The sequence below is a fragment of the Protopterus annectens genome, chromosome 7.part0 (assembly GCF_019279795.1).
Source record: "Protopterus annectens isolate FY-2018-M chromosome 7.part0, PAN1.0, whole genome shotgun sequence".
Classification (NCBI taxonomy): domain Eukaryota; kingdom Metazoa; phylum Chordata; order Ceratodontiformes; family Protopteridae; genus Protopterus; species Protopterus annectens.
The window spans coordinates 585,463,653-585,485,801 of record NC_056739.1 but is presented as its reverse complement, the minus strand read 5'-3'; the positions used below and the strand labels follow the sequence as shown (position 1 = coordinate 585,485,801).

Here is a 22,149-nt window from a genome sequence, read left to right as displayed (position 1 = left end):
GTAAACAGCACTCTGAAGTGATACAGGATTGTTCAGCAGCTGTTACCCACATATTTTGAGGTAGCCAGAAAAAAAAAGGGGGATGGAGGCTTACTACTGTGAGGCTATAAAGGTTCATTCAAGTAAGAAATTGGTAAAGGGCTTCAGCAGCCTGCGATGTGTACCCCTTCATTCTTCAATTCCCACATGACTGCCAGTTCGATCTGTAAAGGCTTAGAAATTCCTAGCTTACTGGCCCCCTGCAGTTTTTGTGTAGTTGCTTTTTTCACTGTAGCTACATAAACACAAAGGCCTTGATTAAGTGGCACAGCTTTGAGCTGTGAAGAGTGCCTCTAAACCAGTGTTGTGCCTTAGTATTACTTCTACCTATCTGTTACGTAGAACAGCACAAACAAAAGCAGATGTCAGATGTTCAAGTATAAGCAATCCCCAACTTCTGCAGCACTAAACACAGTGAAAACTAACAGATGTCCATCCCTACAATCACTGTCACAGTATTTTTAACATATGGGATTCCCCGCCATAGAAGCCTGACATCCGGCAAGTCTACTAAAGACTCCTGCTGCTTTAAAGGTACGCCGAATATCTTTTTTCTGCCAGTTGCACACATTTTCATTCTCCAGTGACTACATACACCTGTTTGCTTTTTGCAGTTGCAGATAAGTGCCCATTAGGGTTTTTGTTTTTTCTTGTCTTGTTTTGTGTTTCTTGGGTTAATGTCATCCAGGAAGGATAAATACCAGTGTGGGAGACAGATTCCTTATAAAGACCGCCACGATAAGTGTCTTTTTGATCTAGGAGCTTCTCACGACCATACATCTTGTTCAATTTGTCAGGCATTCATCCGGAAAATCCTTTGCAGTAAAGTTTCTTTCCTTTCCTTGTATCTTCAGAACCAATATCTTAAGTTTCTCACTAAAGATACAGTGGAAGGAATCTCCCACACCAAGGGTCAACCGTTAGGGAAGAAGAAGGTGAAAAAGGTATGACCGGAATCTTCCACTGTCCAGCCTCTACCAGATGTTTCTCCCGAGGTTGTTACAAACCTGGTGTCTTGCCTGGCTGTGTGGTCAGATTTCTCTGCAGTGACCATGTTTGGAGGCCTTAGAGGATCTGGCTGGCAGCACATCTGAAGAGGCTTTGCAGGCATCTGTCTCAGACATTCAGGGGAACCACTGCTGATTTTTTTTCAGAGGGGCCTAGGCGAGTTCCTCCATTTTTAGCTGAGGAAGAAGTTCCTGCTATGGTTTTTGACTGTCATCCTGGGTCTGAGCCTTCTCAGATTTTTGGAGGGGATGTTCCCTTAAAAGAAAAACAAAAACTTAAACATGTTTCTTCTGCTCCTACGGATCCACAAAGTGACTGGCAGGCCTTTACTCAGGGGCTATTTACTTATTTAATGTCCTTAAAGCTTCCACAAGGGGTTTCAGTTCCTGCTCCTCCTTGGTCCTCTACTCCCCTTAAAAGCCCTAGAGAACAAGATTGCTCTGAAGATGAGCTAGATTCTGATGATGAATCCCTGACTTATTCTACTCAAATTTCTTCTCCTTTGGAGTGTGGGTCAGAGGAAGAGGAATCTATTAGTCCTGATGTTCCTTTTGAGGAAATTTCCTTTGGGGACACACTCTCTAGGGTGATGGCTTTTTTTTAAGTGGGATTGTGCGCTGGTCTCTGAAATACCTAAGAGGTACTTTGAATTGCTGCAGTTGGAATCTGTTAAGACTGCAACTATTCCTCCTGTTTTGGATGCTTTTCTGGATGCTTTTCCAATGCCTCTCATGCACCTAATTCTCTGGCCCCTGCTTCCAAGAAACCTGACAGGATTTATAGAGTGCCTGAGGATTGTTATTTTTTTATATAAATGTCCTGCTGCTGACTCACTGTAGTCTCTGTAGCCTCTGATTAGCCAACTCATTTGCTTCCTTCACCCAAGTTATTGTCTTCTGACAAGGACAACAGAGCTATGGAAAGACTGGGTAAGAAGGTTTACACTTCATATACCCTAGCTTTTAGGACTATTTATTATCAAACCAATATATTTAGGTATGTTTTGGCTCTTCTTTCTCAAGCCTGTCAACTTATTTCTGAATTTCCAGACTCTGAGGGTCAAATTTCTGTTCTTTCCTTGCTAAGGACTTCCTCTCAAGTCATTCTTCATTCTATTAAATGTAGTTTTCATGTGGCAGGTGCCTCTTCTAGGGCTGCTATTTTTGGTTCAGGAATGAAGAGGTATACTTGGCTTAGGCTTCAACCTCTACCTGACGATAATTTAACTAAGTTGAAGGATGCTCCTCTGGATTCTATGCTTCTGTTTGGAAAAGCTGCTGATGGTTTGTTTAAATCCCTTCAGGATATGGTTAAGGCTTTAAAGGAGCTTAAGCATGTGTTTGTTTCTTCTGTGCCTAAATTTAAGAGAAACTACTCCACTAAGCCTACTTTTGTTCGTAGACAATCCCGCCCTTCTACTAAAGGTAAGAAGAGTAGCATATGGGCTCCTCCTACTAAGCTCCTCAGTTTTCAGGGACTCAAAAACCTTCCTTTCCAGGCAAACCAGGTACTATATGACTACCCATTGCTTCCCAGCCACATTCCTCTTTCTCTTTGCCTTTCTCTTCCTGTTTGGCTTCAGATCACTCAGGATTCTTAGCTTCTGTCAATCTTTCATCAAGGGAACTTCATAATGTGGAAATCCCATCTTTTTTTGAGAATTCCTCAGCCTTCTCAGGAATGACTGCCCTTTTTCCTCACAGGTTCTTCAAAATCTTTTGGCTGAGGGTACTATTCAAGAGGTGCCAGTGCCCCAAAGGGAGAAAAGGCTCTGCTCCAGACGGTTTCTAGTGCCCAGGAAAGAGGACACTTGGAGACCTATTCCAGACCTCTCTCATCTAAACACTTTTCTAAAAGTGCCTTCCTTTCAGATGTTGTCCCTTCAGATTCTGTTTCCTCTCTTGCTCCCTCAGGCCTATATGGTGTCTCTGGATCTCAAGGATGCTTATCTCAATATTCTGATCCATCCTCTTTTCAGGAAGTTTTTGTGTTTCTCTATTGCTTCCTGGCATTTTCAGTTCTCTGCTTTGCCCTTTGGCCTTTCTACTGCCCTAAGGGTGTTCGTCAAATGCCTTGCTCCTGTAATTGCTTTCTGCAGGCTTCAAGGGATCCAGATATTTCCTTACTTGGATGACCTGTTGATTTAGATGTCCACTCCAGAGACCCTTTTGCAAAAATTATCATTTTGCCATTTCTCTTCTTAGAGTCTCGGGTTCACTATAAATTTCAAAAAGTCTTCTCTGACTCCTTCTCAGAATCATGTTTTTCTGGGTTGCAGAATTCAGACGGTGCCAATGCTGGCTTCCCTGCCCCCTCCAAAGGCCTTAACTCTCATTTCTTTTTTTTTCATACTCTTCTTCTGCTGTCTTCCATTAAGCCAGGGAGTTTCTGAGAGTCCTGGGTGTCATGGCATCCACAATTCCAGTGCTCCCTTTGGCCAAACTTCATATGAGAAAGCTTCAGTGGCTTTTGAAGTCAGTGTGGCTTCAACATGCACATCCTCTAGACTTTGTAGTTCCTCTCCTTCCTTGTCTCAGACAGGAACTTCACTGGTGGATTCAGCAGTTGTCTCTGAATCCAGGGATCCATTTTTATCCTCCTCTTTCCTCCCAGGAATTGTTCACATATGCTTCAGACATGAGATGCAGGGGCGACATTTGGCTCCCTAAAAGTTTATATCTCTTCTGGTCAGAACATTGTGGCAGACACTCAGTCCCGCAAATGGATGCTTCACAGAGATGTGTTTCCGGACTATATCCACCAGTGCGGTACTCCTCAAATAGGTAATTTTGCCTCCCCTCTGAACAGACAACATCATCTGTTTTGTGCCAGAGTCCACGGTCCTCTGGTGTGGAAGGTGGTTGCCCTCTTATTTTCTTGGAAGGGGATGATTCTTTATGCATTCCCTCCCCTTCCTCTCATTCTGAAAGTCCTGTTAAAAATTCAACAGGATGCTCCCAAGCACTTGTTGGTGACTCCCTTTTGCCATGACAGCACTGGTTCCCTCTTCTTCTGCATTTAGCTAGGGGCAATCATCACTAGTTACTTCACAGGTAGATTTACTCTTACAAGGCAAGGGATCTCTCATCTATCCCCACCTGTCCATGCTTTAACTGACACTGTGGGAGAGAAGATTTGATTCCTCATAGCCACCTTTTTTCTGAGGATATGCTGCAAGTCCTTCAGGAAGCCAGGAGACCTACTACTAGGAAATCCTACTTATTCAAATGGAAGAGGTTTTCTATTTTGTGCCTCTCTTGTAACCTGCACCCACTTACTGCAGATGTTCCTTTGGTTCTCTCTCATTTGTGTGAGTTGCTCAATGCTGGTTTGGCCTACTCTTCTATTAAAGCCTACTTATCAACTGTCTCTGCTTGTTTGCCTTTTTCTCCTCCCTTACCTTCTAGATTTGAGTTGAAACAATTTCTTAAAGGCTTCCTTAATATTAGACCTCCCAGGAAGCCTGTTCCCCTCCTTGGAATCTTAATTTTGTCTTCGAGAAGTTGACTCAGGCTCCTTTAAAGCCTGCTGCTTCAGCTTCCTTGCAACATTGTTCCTGGAAGACTGTTCTTTTGGTAGCTCTTACTTCTGCCAGATGGGTATCTCAGTTACAGGCCCTTATGGCTTGTCCTCCTTTTTTGACCTTTCATGAGGACAGTGTGTCCTTGTGCACTAACCCTTCTTTTATGCCTGAGGTGGTTAATGAGCTACCATTTAATCAGTCTATTAATCTGCCTACTTTTTTCCCATGTCCACAAACTGACAGCGACAGGATGCTGCATACTTTGGATGTGCATAGACAACTCAGGGTTTATTTGGATAAGACTAAGGCTATTAGAAAATCTGATTATTTATTTGTTTCTTTTCATCCTGGATATTCGGGACTTGCTGTATCCAAGCAAACAATTTTTTCTTGGATTTCTAAAGCTATTTCTTTTTTGTTATACTTTTCATGGCAAGAGCCTTCCCTCTTCAGTCAAGGTTCATACTAATAGTGTTGTGACTTCTTTTGTTGCTTTTTCAAGGGTTTAGATACTAATTCTATTCTTGAAGCAGCTACCTGGACTTCTGTACATACCTTTACCAGCACTACAAGTTGGATGGTATTTCTAGAGCTAGGGCTAGTTTTGCTAGTGCCGTTCTTTGACTTTTTAGGGAACTTTCTTGCTTCTTGGCCCTCCCTAGTTTTCTCTTGAATGTTGGCACTCTGCCATATGTTACGAATACTGCAGCAGTGACTGTAAGGACATAGTACAGATGTGTAAAATCTTACTATAATGGTAGATGTCCTTGCCTTCACTACTGCAAATATTCACTCTCTCCCTCTTTCCCCTAGTCCTCTGCCTTCCTGGATGTACAGATTAACTCTTGGGTTCCTTGGACTGGTATTCCAACTGGGGCAATCAGTTCTGACTATGGCAGGCCTGAACATAACCTTTATGCCCTATGCTACGCAAGAAGCATTTGGGTGACATTTGGCATACCTTTAAAGCAAGAGGAGTCTTTGGTAGACTGGCTGGACATCGGGCTTCCATGGCAGGGAATCCCATATGTTAAGAATACTGCAGCAGTGAAGGCAAGGACATCGACTGTTATGGTAAGATTTTACACAGGTGTACTTTCACCACTGTTAAAACAGAGTTCTAGAACAGTGTTTATATTGGGGCGATGTGTTGTTTGATGTTGAGTGGATAAAGATACTAAGATTCAGAAGGTGAGCCAGGGATGCCTGATGAACCCCTTATTATTCATTATCTATTTATGCTTACTAGAAGTAATGTCTGTAGTGATGATGCATTTTGCAAGTTACAGAAATATTTGTTTTAAAAGCAGACTAGATGCAGCAGCCCTCAACAAGGATGCAAACTGCAGCCCTCAACAAGGATGCAAACTTTTAGGCCTGAGAGCAAGTAAAGACGTGGGTCTGTCATGAAATATAGCACCTACCTTAGTCAAGATTTGAAGCAGTGTAACTGAAACATTTAAATCACAAAACAGCACAAAAAAGCCAGTGGACATACACAATTTCATCTTTCAGAAGGATATAGAGGAAGGATTGTGGGATGAAAAATATGTTACTGTACATCTAAGATAGAAAAAAATAAGCCAGAGAGGCTAAGAGACTTTGGCAGAAGTTAAGGGAAACTGATGTTTTTTTGAAAATAAACTTTACTGTTAAGGAGATAATAATACTATCTATTTTAACTGATTTGACTCAGTAGCTGAACTGAGTGCACACAAAAAGTTTGGTAGATCTTCTCTTGGATGCATATTCCAGTCATATTACATTGTCTATCACTTATATTACCTTTGTATAGTGCATTCAATTTACTGACTGTTATTACAGCCCATGGCACATTTCTTAAAATCAAATTTAAGTTCTTTACTTTGTAGTAATGGCAAATTATGTTGTTATTTAGATCCAATGAATGGAAGCAAATAAGTAAGAAGATGCGGGAGAAAATGGGAGTCACAGTGACAGATGATGGTGAATTCTGGTAAGATGTGATACACAACTTGCAAAGTGATAGTTGTTTGTATTTAGGATAATTTTAACTCCATGAAGGACTGTAATTTATATATCTACTCCAGTACTAGCTGTAACTATATTTCAAGTAAAACTGATGTTGAAAGATAGTGGTGAAATGTTAAAATGAGTCATTAGAGGAGGGAGTAGTAGGTCACTGTAGAGAAGTAAAGATCTGCAGGACTGCCACCTAAAGCCTCCTCAGTCACATATTATGAAGAAAAAAAAAGTATGAATTCAGTTCTGTTTTTTTAAAGGAAGAAAATGTGTCTGCAGCTTTGGCTAGATTAATTTAACTATCAAGGCTGGGGCTGGATGACACAAGTTGCCAACATCCTGGATCTGGTACTTATCAATGTGGAGGACCACTGTAGCACCCCCACTGTAAAGTCTTCTCTGGTGAGATCTGACCACAATTCCATCTCATTTGAAGTAACTGTCACACCTGACCACCCCCCCCCCCCCAGCAGCAATTAAAAAAAAATTCTCCAAAGCATATTATAACCTCTTACAGGATGGTATAAATAGCTTCTCTGCACCTCCCCACTCAGATGGAACTGACAACTATACCTCGTTCTACACCAATGCATTATACAAACACCTGTATAACTGCAGTGACTCAGCCGTACCTTATAGGGCCAAAACAAGCTCCTCAAGGAAGAGCAAACCTGCCTGGTGGACAGCTGCCATTAACAGCTTTACAACAAGAGGAAGAAATTACTATATAAGAGTAAGAGGGAGCGAGCCCTAAACTGGAAACACTCCCTCAACTGCTTAAACAAGTGAATAAGACTTCTTGTGAAGTCCTCCAAAGCAAACTATGAATCCAAATTAGCTTCCTCAACTAAAGACAACCATAGGGCATACTTTAGTTGCATCTGTAACCTAAAAGGAAAGGGCCAGATTTGCGCTGAACTTGTGTTTAATGATACCACATATGCTGAGACTGTGGACATAGCTAACCTCTTGGCCGACAGGTTCTTTGAAAACTTCACTCCCCTGTCCCCAGCACACGTACCCCTTGACATCCCTGACACCTGACCCCTACCTTGTAAAGAGCTGATCATTAGCACCCTCTCTAAGGCCAAGAATACGCATCTGTGGGACCTGATAACATTCCAGGCTGCATCCTACATGGACTCCAACAAGAATTAGTAACCCCATTGGGTACCCTTTTCAATCATAGTCTAAGCACTGGCTTTGTCCCAGGTGAATGGAAAACAGCCGCCATTATTCCCTTTCACAAAGGCGGTACTTCCACTGACCCTGGTAGCTAGACACTTATTAACCTGACTAGCCTTATCTGCAAATCATGCTGGACCTTATCAACAAAGATATGGGTAATCTCCATACACTTGACCCCATTCAGTTTGGATTTGTCAAAGAGAGATCATGCCTGTTAAACTGGTGAACTTCTTCGAGACAGCCACCAAGGCCCTGGGCGAGGCGAAATCTCTGCATACAGCCTACCTAGACTTAGCCAAGTCTTTTGACACTTCCCCGCTCTGGCATCACTGACAAACTCACCCAGCTAGGTATCAATCCTTATATCATTTGATGGTTTGTTAACTGGCTCACTGATAGAACCCATGTAGTCAAAATAGGGGAATCCACCTCCAGCAGCAGACCTGTAACCAGCGGTGTTCCACAGGAATCAGTCCTGAGACTTCTACTGTCTGGAATCTATTTTTCCGAAGTACAAGCAAAAATTAAAGGTCTGTAGCTGACAAAGTCTGCTGATGACTGCAAACTGGGAGGGGGTTATAGAATCTCCAAATGATGTAAACATCCTACAAGAGAATCTTACACAAACAAAATGATTGCTGCCAATGTTGTGGCCTTAAATTTAATGCAAAAAAATGTATTATCATCCCTTTCAGTAAGGGTGATGCTCATGCTAACTACCAAATCAATAGCAACACCTTAAGTGCTCACTCAGTCGTGAGAGACCTGTGCACACAGGTTGACAGCAACCTCACCTTTAACCACCATGTCTCCACAGTGGTAAGGAGGGCATTCTGTATTGCTCATCTTATAAGTAAGGGCATTACCGCCAGAAAAAAAGAAGTTATAACCTCCCTGTAGTCTTCACTCATTATGCTAATAAATGAGTACAACACCCCTTTTGGTATATGCCTTTCCAAGCACCTGCAGCAATTGGAGAGACCACAAGGGTTATTCACAAGGAAAATTCTAGGTCTTCAGCATCTGTCCTTTGTGGATCATTTGAAATCACTGTTACTTTATTCGGTTTCATACAGACTACTCAGAGGCGATCTCTGCCTTGCATGCAAGGCAATCTCTGACCCTGTCTTATTGGAAATGGTGCATCTCCGTAAGTCAGATGGTACACAGGTTACTTGCTCTAAAGACCTTAACCTGGCATTTGTCATTAATAGAACCTGCTTGAGGGAAAAATTTGTCTCTTAGAGTTACCGCACCTTTGGAATTATTCTCCCACTTCATGTCAAACACAGCACTACATATCCCATCTTCAAACGCAGTCTGGATGATTGGATGGGTAACCATAACTTCACCCCGGGGGTTTCACCTGTGTCCCTCTTGGATAAGGGCAATAGGTGCTGATCGTGAAAATAAGGGTAGAAATTGGCTTGGCTAGGCTTGTAAGGGCCCTAGGGCCATTAGCCTACTAACTTTGTATGATCCTATGGAGATGACATTCAACCTTTGGCTTTCCCGTCTTTGGAGTGGGGGAGCCACTTTAGTTCACTGTGCAACTGCCACCTAGTGGAGGCAAGGTGGAACAACAACAGACTAGGAGTTGTGACAAGCACAGCAGGCTGCCAAACAGCATATACCTCTTTAGCTGGATGTAGGTGTATATGGAACAACACACAAACACACACACACACACACACACACACACACACACACACACACACACACACACACACACACCACTGGGCTACTATAGCAGGCTGCAGTTTGGCAGTGGATCTGCCAGCTGTCTTTGCAAGTGGGAGTTAGGAAGTAAAGAAAAGAAATTGTAATCTCCACTGGATGATGTCTGCCTTGCTTTCCTCTCCCACTATCCTCATACACCAGGAAAAAAGGATGAATAAATGGGCCAGGGAAGAAGAAGCTCAAAAGTCATATGGAAGACAGGAGAAAAACAGCTATAGAAAAATATATGCCTTATATAGGCAGAACTGGTGTCAGCAGCCCACATAAGTACCATTCATGGCTAAACCAGTTTTCCTTCACGTATGCAAAAGCAGACAGCTCATTTGTTAATCTGCTCTAATTGGTTTGCTTGTGTTCTTGCTATATTAGGCTGCTCACTATAAAAATGATACTGATGCATTTTAGCTATATGCATCTGCATCATTCTTGTTCCCTCCAAGAATGTGCTGTCCCTAATACAGTTTCAGTAATTGAGTAGCATGTGAAATCACCAGGGTGCACGGGGTTGTCCCTAAAAATATTCATTTAAATTTGTTTTGTGTTTGTACAAAAGTACTTTTTCTTTGAGTACTATTGGAGCGATCTTTTTGTGTTCATAAGGAGACAGTTTCTTGGTGGTCACATAACAGGTTGTATACTTTGGGGAGTAGAGATGGAGGTGCCATAGCAAACCAAAACAAAACATGCAACAGAAGTGTTTTACAAACAGAAATACACACGTTCTCGGTAGCAAAGCATGTGCTATAAAAATATAAAAGGGAAGGAAGAATGCATTAAAGATACTACTAGTTAACACAAACTAGTGGATTAGTAGTGAAGACTCTGAATGCAAATGTAGGTATTGCAGGATTTTGGGAAATGGAAGTAGGCATCATCTGTAGATAACTAAGATTACATAAAATTGAGACTTGTGCAGATATAAGCTGCAAAAATGCACTAATTGTAAAAGCAGTCCTAGAAGCATTGAGTTTTGCCAAGAATTATATTAGCTAAAATGTTACTTCATGAATTATATATGAATATTTTAACACCTTTATTGAATTATCATTTAAGACACAGACATATATTTATAGAAAAGAAAACAAACCATGTTAATGTGTTCACAGTTGCAAATATTATACATCCCATACATGCTTTTATAAAATTATCAGCACTCCAACATCACATTTCTCAATTCCTGCCTTCCCTTAAACATCAGTCTTCCTCCAAAACATTATTCTGCACATATTGTACCCACAATTGCCATGTTTTCTATGTAATTTTCTCCTACCCTTTTCTAAAGATCCCACGTCCAGTTCTTTTATCTCTGTTCCAATATTCACTCAGACCGGCACCATTTTAAACTGTTCTAGCCTGTTCTGCCTGCTGTTTTGGCATCTTCCAGTAGTGTGACCTCCATTTATCAGCTAATACAAACACTGTGAGGCATCCCTATAGCAGTTCTCTACCGGCAAGCTGCATCTGCAAAAGTCTGCGGCCAGTTTCCTTAAAGTACAGGAACATTACAGTTTGTCAGCTAATACAAACACTGTGAGGCATCCCTATAGCAGTTCTCTACCGGCAAGCTGCATCTGCAAAAGTCTGCGGCCAGTTTCCTTAAAGTACAGGAACATTACAGTTTGTCAGCTAATACAAACGTTGTGAGGCATCTCTATAGCAGTTCTCTACCAGCAAGCTGCATCTGCAAAAGTCTGTGGCTGGTTTACTTAAAGTACAGGAACATTACAGTGTATGTTAATGATTTAATGTAAATTTCATTATAATGTATTCAGGAATGCACACTACTGGTAACCCCTACCCCCACCAGAGATCTCTCTAAACCCAATACTTTCTAGTATGGAATCATTGTTTTACTCAGTCTTCTCCTTCTCAATACACTTGTCCATATTTCTCCCACTCCATAGTGCTGCATAAATACTTTTCACAGTGCCTGGTAGTCTAAGTGACTGTTCCTTACTGTGCTGTTATGGAACTTGGCTCTGCCCGCTCCGTTCCACCCTTGCTACTCTCATGCTTCACTCCGCTCCTCTACCCTGCCACCATTCCCTCCCACCCCTAAATCACTCAAATTTATCTAAACCTAACCACTCCCACTCACATGTGTCTACCATTCACTACCTGTACAATTCTGAATTATAAAGTAGCCCACATTTCCACACTAATTCTAATCAACACTCATCCATTACCACACATATATTAACCTTTTACCAATCCCTGCCCTTTTTACCATTACAAAATGCTATCAATGCATTGATGCTATCAATACAAACAACCCTCCTGTTTCATACACATCTAACAGTTGTCACACCCTGTAATCAAAACAGGCCAATCTCCATTATAACCCCTCCCCCACCATTACAATACAACACATATCCACCTACACATTCAGTTGCTCTGACCTCCCACATAGTCACCCTCCTATCTGATTTAATCCCCGCTGTACCACATACCCACAAACTCACAACTATCACCTCCCCCTCCAACATCTCACAACACACTCTAACCACACGCTGTTAGTCTCACACTAGCAACCTCAACACACTAATAAATCACACAGTGTTACATTCACTAAAACACACATCATTACATCCACTAAAACAAACGCTATTTATTACCTTATCTCTCCACACAGTCAACCTATTCACACCAGCCCTTCTTTATCATTTAACTAACTTCTACATCCCCATCTACTATGACCACCCCACCAACTCCATCACCAACTCTCCACTGCCCATAACCCACCTCTACAACTTCCAAATTACACCTAACCTCTACAACAACACAGAAAGTGACTACCTCCCACTTAAATACCATCAAATCAGACACAACAATGAACCACTATTTAGAAACCACAAACAAATAAGCAAATTTGTAACAACTTTATTTCATATGTTATCAAAACTAAAACTCAGTGGTGACATCCACCCCAACCCTGGCCCCAAGACTACAAATAAACAAACTACCACTTACACCTCAGTCAACTCCACCATACCCCTTCACCCCAAACAACACTCCCTGCTGTTGCTTAATATAAATTTAAAAAGTATACTAAACAAAATCCATGACCTCCATGTACTAATTGATTTACATCCCCCTGACATAACCATTTTGACTGAAACTTGGCTTAAGCCACATGTCAAAAACAATGAAATACTTCCCCTACAGTTCAACATATATAGACTCGATCGTCAAAATAAATGTGGAGGAGGTGTAGTAATAATGTTTAAACAAAATCTAGCCCTAGAAGTTATCAACACCACACTTCCTACATCTAGCAATGCAGAATTACTCATCACCAAACTGAATATCAACAAGAACAAAACACTAATCATAGTGGCTATCTATATCCCTCCGGGAGATAACACTAGCACAGCTGAAGACATATTTCACTGGCTATCCACAACCTTCCACCAAGAAACCATAATTATGGGTGACCTCAACACTGACTGGTCCACCTATAATTCCAATAATCCATCAAATTTTATAAACCTATATGGTTTCTCCCAGCTCATACAAAACCCCACAATAATAGACAAAACCTCCAACAGACAATCCATCCTGGATTGGACTCTCACAAATAAAAATAACACACCCCTTCTAGCAGGATGCCTCCCCAATACCATAAGTGACCACCTACCCACATACCTAATCAGAAACAATATTAGTCCACCTAGGCAAGTACTCTATAGGCTAATCCGCAACAAGAAAAAATTAAATTAATACCCACATTTTCAACTCCCTTTTCCAACAAATTAACTGTTCCTCCTTCAAAACACTACCATTAGATGACACTCTTCAGCACTTTAACACCACCTTCGTCAACATCCTAAAGAGCCTGGCCCACTGCAGAATAGCTAGAATAAAACATCAACACACACCCTGGCTTAGAAATAACACCAAAGACCTGCTAAAAGAAAGGGACAAGGCATGGGAACACTGGCTAACTAAGAAAAGCAATGACAACCTTCTACTTTTCAAACAACTTAGGAATGAAGCCAAATCCTAGATAAAAGCTGACAAAATGCCTACTACATCACTGCACAGCAAAGAAACAAAAACAACCCCGAAAAATTCTGGGCCAGTATAAACAAACTCCTGCAACCTGGTAGTACGACCGCCCCCAATCCTACCACACCCCCATCAAATGATAACATCGCAACACAATTCAATTCCTTTTTCATAAACAAAATTCACACAATTCACATTACTACTACAATCCCCGTAGCCAACAATGAGGGTAAACTACTCAGTAAGCTCAAGCCCACTAGCCTAGCTGCTGACAACCTCCCATCAGAAATTCCTCAAAGTTGCCTCCGAAGTCATAGCCTAACCCATTTCTATCCTCATCAACTGTTCTATCTCTGAGAACCATGTCCCACTAATCTGGAAAGTCTCCTATATCACCCCAATGCATAAAGGTGGCAACTCTACCGAGCTTACTAATTACAGGCCCATTGCCATTCTTTCACCTCTCCAGAATACTAGAAAAATGTATTCACTCCCAGCTTCTAAACTACCGTCTCTTCAATAACCTCCTATCAAACACACAACATGGTTTTTGCCCCCACAACAGCACCACAACCACCATCCTCAGTTTTACTAACACAAAAAATGAACACAGAAATCAGAATAAATATGTCTCATCCATCTTTCTAGATCTCTCAAAGGCATTTGACACTGTTTCACACCAAAAACTGCTGTCAGAACTGGCCACGTTATATCTCAGTCATTCTTCTCTAGCTTGGTTCCACAGCTGGCAAAATCACAGCTATCTAACCAAATGCCAGCAGGCTGTTAGATGGCAACAGGAGCTATCATCTTTCTCCCTGTTAGCATAGGAGTTCCACAAGGCTCCATATTAGGCCCCCTACTTTTTACCATCTACACAAGTAAACTCCATAAATCCACATCTCTTGCCTCTTTCATTCAGTATGCAGATGACTCTACCCTGATATGTTCCGCCCCCTCTCTAACACAGCTACAGGCTATAACACAACAGTCCCTCCTAGAAGTAGAATTCTGGCTAACTAACACTAACCTCATACTAAACCCAAACAAGACCAAACTCATGCTTTTTCTCCCCATCAAAACACCAAATCCCTAAGCCACTTTTCAAATCCACTCCTCCAACAACACAATCATAAACACAAGCTTACATACTAAATTACTAAGTGTCACAATTGATAACAAATTAAAATTCGACCTACACCTCTCTCAAACCATTAAAAAAACACACATCAAACTAGGCTCTCTTTACCAAATTAATCCTTTCCTAACTAGCCGTTCTAGACTAAGCATCGCCAAGACTCATCTCTTATCTACTGTTCTCTATGCTTCTCCCATCTTTACAAACCTTAACAAAACTGACCTTACCAAACCTGAATCAGCCTACAATAAAATAGCCAAGTTCACCACTAGCTCCCCATATAGGTCCCACCACTGCTCTGCCCTACAACAAATAAAATGGCTAGAACTCTCACAACTAACCTATACCCAACTTGTCTTTACTCACCAACTAATATACCAGCCAAACAGAACCCCAGCCTTACAACATTTACTCCAGCCATATGTCAACAATCAGCAACTCCGATCCTCACACAAAACACTCCTCCAAGTATCCAAAAGCAACAACAAAGCCGGGGACGCCTTCTACTCCCACCACATATTTAAACTTTGGAACTCAATCCCTCAACACATCCAAAATGCTACCAGCCTATACCAATTCAAAACTCTGCTCAAAGACCACCTCACTAACAACTGGCTCTACTCCTGCACCAAGCCAGGCTAATACCACATAAGCCCACATCAAATTTCAACACCTAAATTTTATAGTCTCCATGTATACCCCACTCTCACTTGTTAACACCAACTATCAGCTACCTACAATGAGTATAATTTGATCATTTCTTTTCTTTTGTAAGGGTATACATATGTACACGTATTAAAGTATACTCAATTGATCAACTAAAGATGGACCCCTGCCCTAAAAAAAAAAAAGAATATATATATATATATATATATATATATATATATATATATATATAGACAGATGTAGATATATATGACTTTACTATATTGTAATAACTTTCTCCTTTTCACTAAAGTGCCTATTGTATGCTGTACTTTCTTTATTGTCTTTAGATATTTCTGTTTAATTCTATGTAAAACTGACACTGTACTTGTCAATGTTGTTCTTGTTTTATTGGAGCTTTTCTCCCCGGGCCTCCTCTGAAACTGAGCTCACACCCAGACGGACTATCCCGGTCAACAAATGTAAAATAAAATAAATAAAATAAATATTCACTACTTCAAATGCAGTTGGTTAAGACTTTGATTTCTATTTTCTAGTAATTGCTATTTTTTGGCAGCCACTAGAATTAAACATGATATAATAATATGTTATTAAGACAATTCCAATTCTCTAGCCTAGCTCAAAATATATTTTCCTGAGTTACACCCATTTGCTGACTCAATATTTCTGACAGCGTAGTCTGCAGGGAATTTTTAAAGATTGTCAACTTACTGCACTCCCAAAACTTATGTTCCCAATTACCTCTTTCTTCCCCATTACACTTCCAACATTTGCCATCTACCTGTGGAAAATTTCTTTGAATTCTGCTTGGGGTATAAAAATATCCATGCAAGCACTTCCAAGCAAAAATCCTAAATCTCCTTTACTTTGTTGAATATTTGGGAGCCATACATATATCCTCCCATTGTTTCCTTGTGAACAAATTATCTAGTCTCTCATCCCAATATTTTCTAACTTCCTGTGATTGATTCCTATAGTTAGCATGCAATATTTTATACTCCCTACTTCTTTGTCTTTTGTCTTCTCCGGATAGGGATCACCACAGCGGATCACCAGTCCGCAGATCGATTGGCAGTGAAGTTTTTATGGTGTCGAGTTGCCAGCCCGGTGCCCAACCTTCACAGAAGGCACACACACATGCACCTACTCCTTGTCTTTAAAACTCATTCAGTGGCAGGGAGGATAAGCAGACTCCACACAGAAGGCGCTACAGTCAAAAATTGAACCAGGGAACCTCTTGCTGAGAGGAGACAACTGCTGATTTATATTCCCTACTAATTACCTTTTTTAACAGCGGCTTCTGCTCCAGATTCTACTAAAAACTCTACCAGTGTCAGCCTTTCTTTTAGGATCCCCCCATTCCTAGCTCTTTGCCTAAACATCCCTTTCCACTTTGGATTATAGATTTCTATTTATGTTATATGTATGAGCCTTAACTGTGCAGCTCTAAAACATCCTTTCAAATTAGGTAATAACATCCCTTCAAATTAAGTAATCTTAAACCACCTTGTTCTATTGGAAGGACCAGATTATCCCACTTAACTCTTGTCCTCTTCCTCTCCCAAACAAATCTCTTCAAATTTTTATTAATTACTGCCCACAACTTCTCTTCGGGTTCATAAAAATATGCTTTACATATATATAAAACTAAAGAGATTAAAAATTTTCAATGCATATATCTTGCCATCGATATCCATAAAGAACATCTTCCAATTTCTCAGTTTTTATATTATCTTTTGTTTAGTCTCTTTTCACATATTCTTAGCTGACAGAATCATTTTAATCCATACTTCTAAATACTTAATTTATTGTGTCCGTATAAATATTGGTACTGCTGAACCAGTTCATGTGTGGATGCATACTTTACAGCTATATCCTTTATTTTGTCTTCATTCATTTTATATTCTAAAAAAAAAACACCTTGAACCTGCCTCGACACGGATATGTTCTTTTCTGGTTTTATCTGGTACACAAATAATATATCTATGTTCTTTTCTGGTTTTATCTGGTACACAAATAATATATCTGCAAATAAAGTCACATTTTCTTGATTACCTTATCAATTTTATCCTTGCATGTCTGAGTCCCTGGTTTTGTTTGCCAATGGCTCTCGATATAATGCAAATAACAAAGGGAAAGAGGACACCCCGTTTCCTCTGTAAGGATATAATGTATCAGTAATGACCCTTCCACTTAAATATTTATCTCTGATCCCTCGTACATCTTTCTAATTAACTTTGTTATTGTATTATGGAATGCAAATGCTTCCATTGCACTGCTTATACAATCCCAGCTTACTCTTTCAAATGCTTTTTCTGCATCAAGACCACCAACAATAGTGGTATTTTCTTACATTTTGCTTCCCTCTGGATCATCTTTGTTCTGTTACTGTTGTCAAATGTTTACCCCCCCTCCACAAAAACACACTGATCCAAGTCTATCAGTTTTGGCAATACCTTTGCCATTATTTTAGCTGTTATAGACATAAACACTGTAATCCTGGTTTAAAACTGAAATGAGCCTATATGAAGCTGGGTCTGATGCGTCTTTACAATCTTTAGGCAATACAGCCGCCACAGCGTTCTTACATGTTGGTGCTTCCCCTCCTTTTAAAATATTATTAAACAAAACCTTCTAAATCTTTATTACTTTCTTCCTTCCCAGCTTCCAGATGAATACCATCTATTCCAAGAGAGTTTCTTGCAGATTGACTATACATCTCCGTTTTAATCTCCTTTCCTCCTGTCTTACCTGTTACTTGTTGAGCCTTATTAAACTCTAAACTTGGCATACTTAAGTCCTCTATAAATGTTTCCATTTGTACTTTTTTCTTGACTTACACATTCCTCTGCTGTATACAAATTTTCATAAAATTTCCAAAGAACCTCTACAGGATCTCTGGTTATTTTTCTTGTTATAATCTTCCTAACAACCCTGTCTACTTTTTGTTTCTTAACTCATTGTGCTAAGTGTTTTTGTGCTCTGGGGTTATCAAAAAAAACAGTTGTTTAATAGCAGTCTTTCTAAACTCTTGCATATTATCCAGATACTCCCTTATTTTTTCTTTAGCAATCTGCATTTGTGCCTCCTCTTATTCTGTGACATTCCCCTTATTCTGCTGTACATTACTCTTTAGCAAGCTTCTAAATATTTCTTGTTAATTCTTAATCATATCTCTTTTTCTACCCTATTTTTAAACTCCACTTTTATTATATCCTTCTCACTAGCTATAACTTCTGAAGAAATTTCTATCTTCCCTAATAATTCTTGAATAATATCATTACCCATTCCTTAAATTCCTCTCTCTTTTTTAACAGGTAGTTGGGTTAGCACCAGTGCCTCATTTTTACTTTATTACCCTGCATTTTTATTTCAGTTGTTATTGGCACATGATAGTTATTGGATGTGTCTCAAAGAGTTTCAATTAAATGCACATGTTCCTTTGAAATATAATTTCTTTCTAGTCCGTAGGTGAGTACTAGGCTAAAGACCCTGGAACCAATACAAGCTTAGCACAAGAATATTCCAAGTCATCTTGTTGCCTGACATTAGTTCCTTGTGACCCTAGTCAAGCCCAATTACTGTACCTTGGGGAATAATATGTAAATTCTGAGTTCCTACTACTAAATTCACATCTTCCATACCAAATATTTTCATAAATTTCTTCAAACATCGACCCTCTCTTATTATATTTTCCCCTTCTAGGTTCCCCTAGATCAGATACATCCTCACAGTTGCAAATCAAGTTCCAGTCCCCACCTATAAGCAATATCCCCTGCAAAAAGCTGATTATTTCTCCCAAAATCTTCATAAGTGCCATAATAACAGTTTTAAGTTGAATATAAATCCATGCCAGCATTATCCTCCTCCTCCCTTGCCAGTAGTCCCTTACTACCACAAATCTACCATTACTATCTTTTTTCCCCTCTTCCATCACTATTGGAGCCCCTCTAGCAATTAGTAGAAATACTCCCATTTTCCTTTATCCCTGATATTCTACTGAATAGTCATCCTGAAATCCTTTCTTTATGAAATTCACATGTTCACTTCTTTCCAAGTGTGTGTATACATTTGCATTAGCATTGCTATTTGAACTCTGGTAAGACTATTAAATTATGTTAAGAAATGTATTTTGTCTATAGTGTGAGGTCATTCACATTCCAAAACAATATTTTTAGTATAGCCATTATGATAAGGAGTTGCTATTCCCACCTATTACATATAACAACTTTTTTAAATGTCCATTTCCAGCTTTTGTGTTACATCCACCCACTTATGTTTGACAAGTTGCTCTCTTGCACAATAGTTTCTTGTCATTTCCATTTGAACTTATGTCATAATCTAATGTCATTTTCATGCATTCCTAACAGTTGAGTTTGGATCCAAACCTTTGATCTGACTTGGCCGCTTCTTCCTGCTCATAGAACACTTGAATTCTTGAGCTCCTCCCTTTACCCACAATGCCCCATCAACCTAACATACCTCAGATCTCATTTGCCGCCATAGCATTGGGATGTAGATCACAAACTCCTGAGTTTTGGGGAATTTTTCCTTTCATCTAACTTTAGCAAGTCAGTGAGTTTAATTTCTCTTATAATTTTTTCTATTATAGTTATTTCTCTTTCCTATCTTTAACTTTTTTCTCATGAATATTAGCTTTCCCCTTTCTTCTCATACTAATACCATTTTTGGTATTTTCTGTTCCTCTATTGTGCTTCATTAGTACTCTAAATTACCATTGTTGGTAATTCTTCCCCCTTTCTTTTTTCATTTTTCTTAAAAAATAAAAATAAAAATTTATATTCTTTTATATTATAGTCAAATTGTACTTTCTCAAAATGTCAGATATGCCCTCTGGCTTTAAGAAATTTGTGGAGTGTGGCCACAGAATACCTAATTCAGACAGACAGACTGAGTGTGTTTATTGTTTAGGTCCTAGGCATTTGGATATTGATTGTGATATTTATAAGGGATTCAACTTCCACACTCTGATAGACAGGAAGAACAAGCTGATCCTTAGGCATTGACTTCCCTCTAAATCTTCCTCAATGGCTGCTTGGGCTCAAACTCTGAAAAGATAAGAGAAAAAAGGGTGATTTGATTTCCAAAGAATCTCATAAGAGATCCCTGGAACACCCTTCAGCTTTGACCTCAGCTCCATCCTCGGAGCCAGCAGTTAAATTAGCAAAAAAGTCAGATCTGAATGCATCAGATCCAAAGTTAAGACCCGAAAAATCTTCTCAGATCTGTCCTCTTCCTTTAATATCAAAGCCAACAATGTCTAGGCTTCTGTCACCCTTTCTGGAGCAGACTCTCTGTCTTCACTCAAGACCTTCATTTATGACTTCCTCCCTTCTGTCTTCCAGTGGCCTATCTGAGACAGATTTGGCTAGGATGGTGAGGAAGTTCTTCAGGATGCAAATTCAAATGAGAGTCTTTTCGACTCTGACCCTATCAGGTCCAGAGACCCTCCTTAGAGCCACACCTCTACTCATAGCTCCTTCTCCAATCTCTGCTTCAGATTCAGAGCCATCAGACCTGAAAGCTTTTGAGTTATCTTACTCAGATCCGAAGATATTGGCATCCTCATATCTAATGGTATCTCTGAGCTGTCCAGTGCCTCAGAGTCGGACGACTCTCAGAGTTGAAGCATAAGTTGTTGGAGCCATTTTTTCCCCCGGAGCATCAGCATTAGATAGCTTGGCTCCAACTTCCTTCTTGACTAGTTTGCCTGTGGGACAGCAGGAGCTGACTGTTTGCAAACCTGCTTTCTTGGATCCATCATTTTCTGCTTCTCCCAGGCACTCCACTTTCAAGGTAGTGGAAAGGGTGTTCTCTATACCTAGAGTTCAGACAACTGTATCCAACTCAGTTCCAACTTCGCAATCTCCTTTGATCATCCATTCCAGCAGGACAGTCAGCCCAAACCAGTCTCCAAGCCACCCAGCAGGGCATCATTATCTCTTCCAATACCTCTCTGGAGCACCCCACTGAGGAGGTCCCTCAGAAGAGAAAGTTCCAAAGGAGGCACTTACACACTCCACAGAAGTCTGTCACTGAGGACAGTGATTTTGGTGAGGGGGAAGGGTTTCCCAGATCTCCACTTGATGATGTCTCATTTGGAGACATCTTAGAACTCCTAAAACAAATGGGTGCTTGCTCCATTGATAACCCTTCCCAAGAGGAAGCAGTGTTTCTGGAGGTCTTCAGGTCTGGTCCATCTACCCCATGGATGACTCTGCCCACCAATGAGCTCATAGATTTAGTCTCTTGATGGGCATGGAAGGAACCAGATACAGCTGAGCATATTCTTAAGAGACCAGACATGATCATGGCACAATAGAGCAAAGGTCCTCTGTCCACCCTCCTAATACAGAGTCTAGGGTGCTGCACAGATTTAGGATGTTTCAGTGACTTTCGCTCTTAGAGCGCTAAATTATCTGTTATATTTCACAAGGCTTCAGAGAAATTTGATCAAGGAGCTTTCCAAATCTAATAATCCCCACAAAACACCAAGTCCAGCACACTGGTCCCAATAAAGCAAAGAAGCCACTCCAATCTTAGTAAAAATTAAAAAGCTTTTAATATACAAAAAAGCAATCTGCATTAAGCGCTTTCATTCCACACAGGGAACTTAATCAGATTCTGATGAAGTTCCCTGTGTGGAATGAAAGCGCTTAATGCAGATTGTTTTTTTGGATATTAAAAGCTTTTTACTTTCAAAGGCCTTTCAAGACGGTCTCCCAACCAGGACTATTATGATTCAGACAGACAATATGTTGGTGGTCCGGGATATCAACAAGCAAGGGGGATCCAGATCTTACCCTCTTTGTCAAGA

The 22,149-nt window shown here is 40.2% G+C and overlaps 1 protein-coding gene across 1 annotated transcript in view; it reads left to right on the top strand.

Annotated features, from left to right (window-relative positions):
* Positions 1 to 22,149, top strand: part of LOC122806610 (calpain-5-like) — a 660,704-nt gene that overhangs the window by 477,437 nt on the left and 161,118 nt on the right. Inside the window, exon 7 of the mRNA XM_044077176.1 lies at positions 6,468 to 6,545. Within this exon, the coding sequence (XP_043933111.1) occupies positions 6,468 to 6,545 (78 nt within the window). The remainder of the gene's footprint in view (positions 1 to 6,467; positions 6,546 to 22,149) is intronic.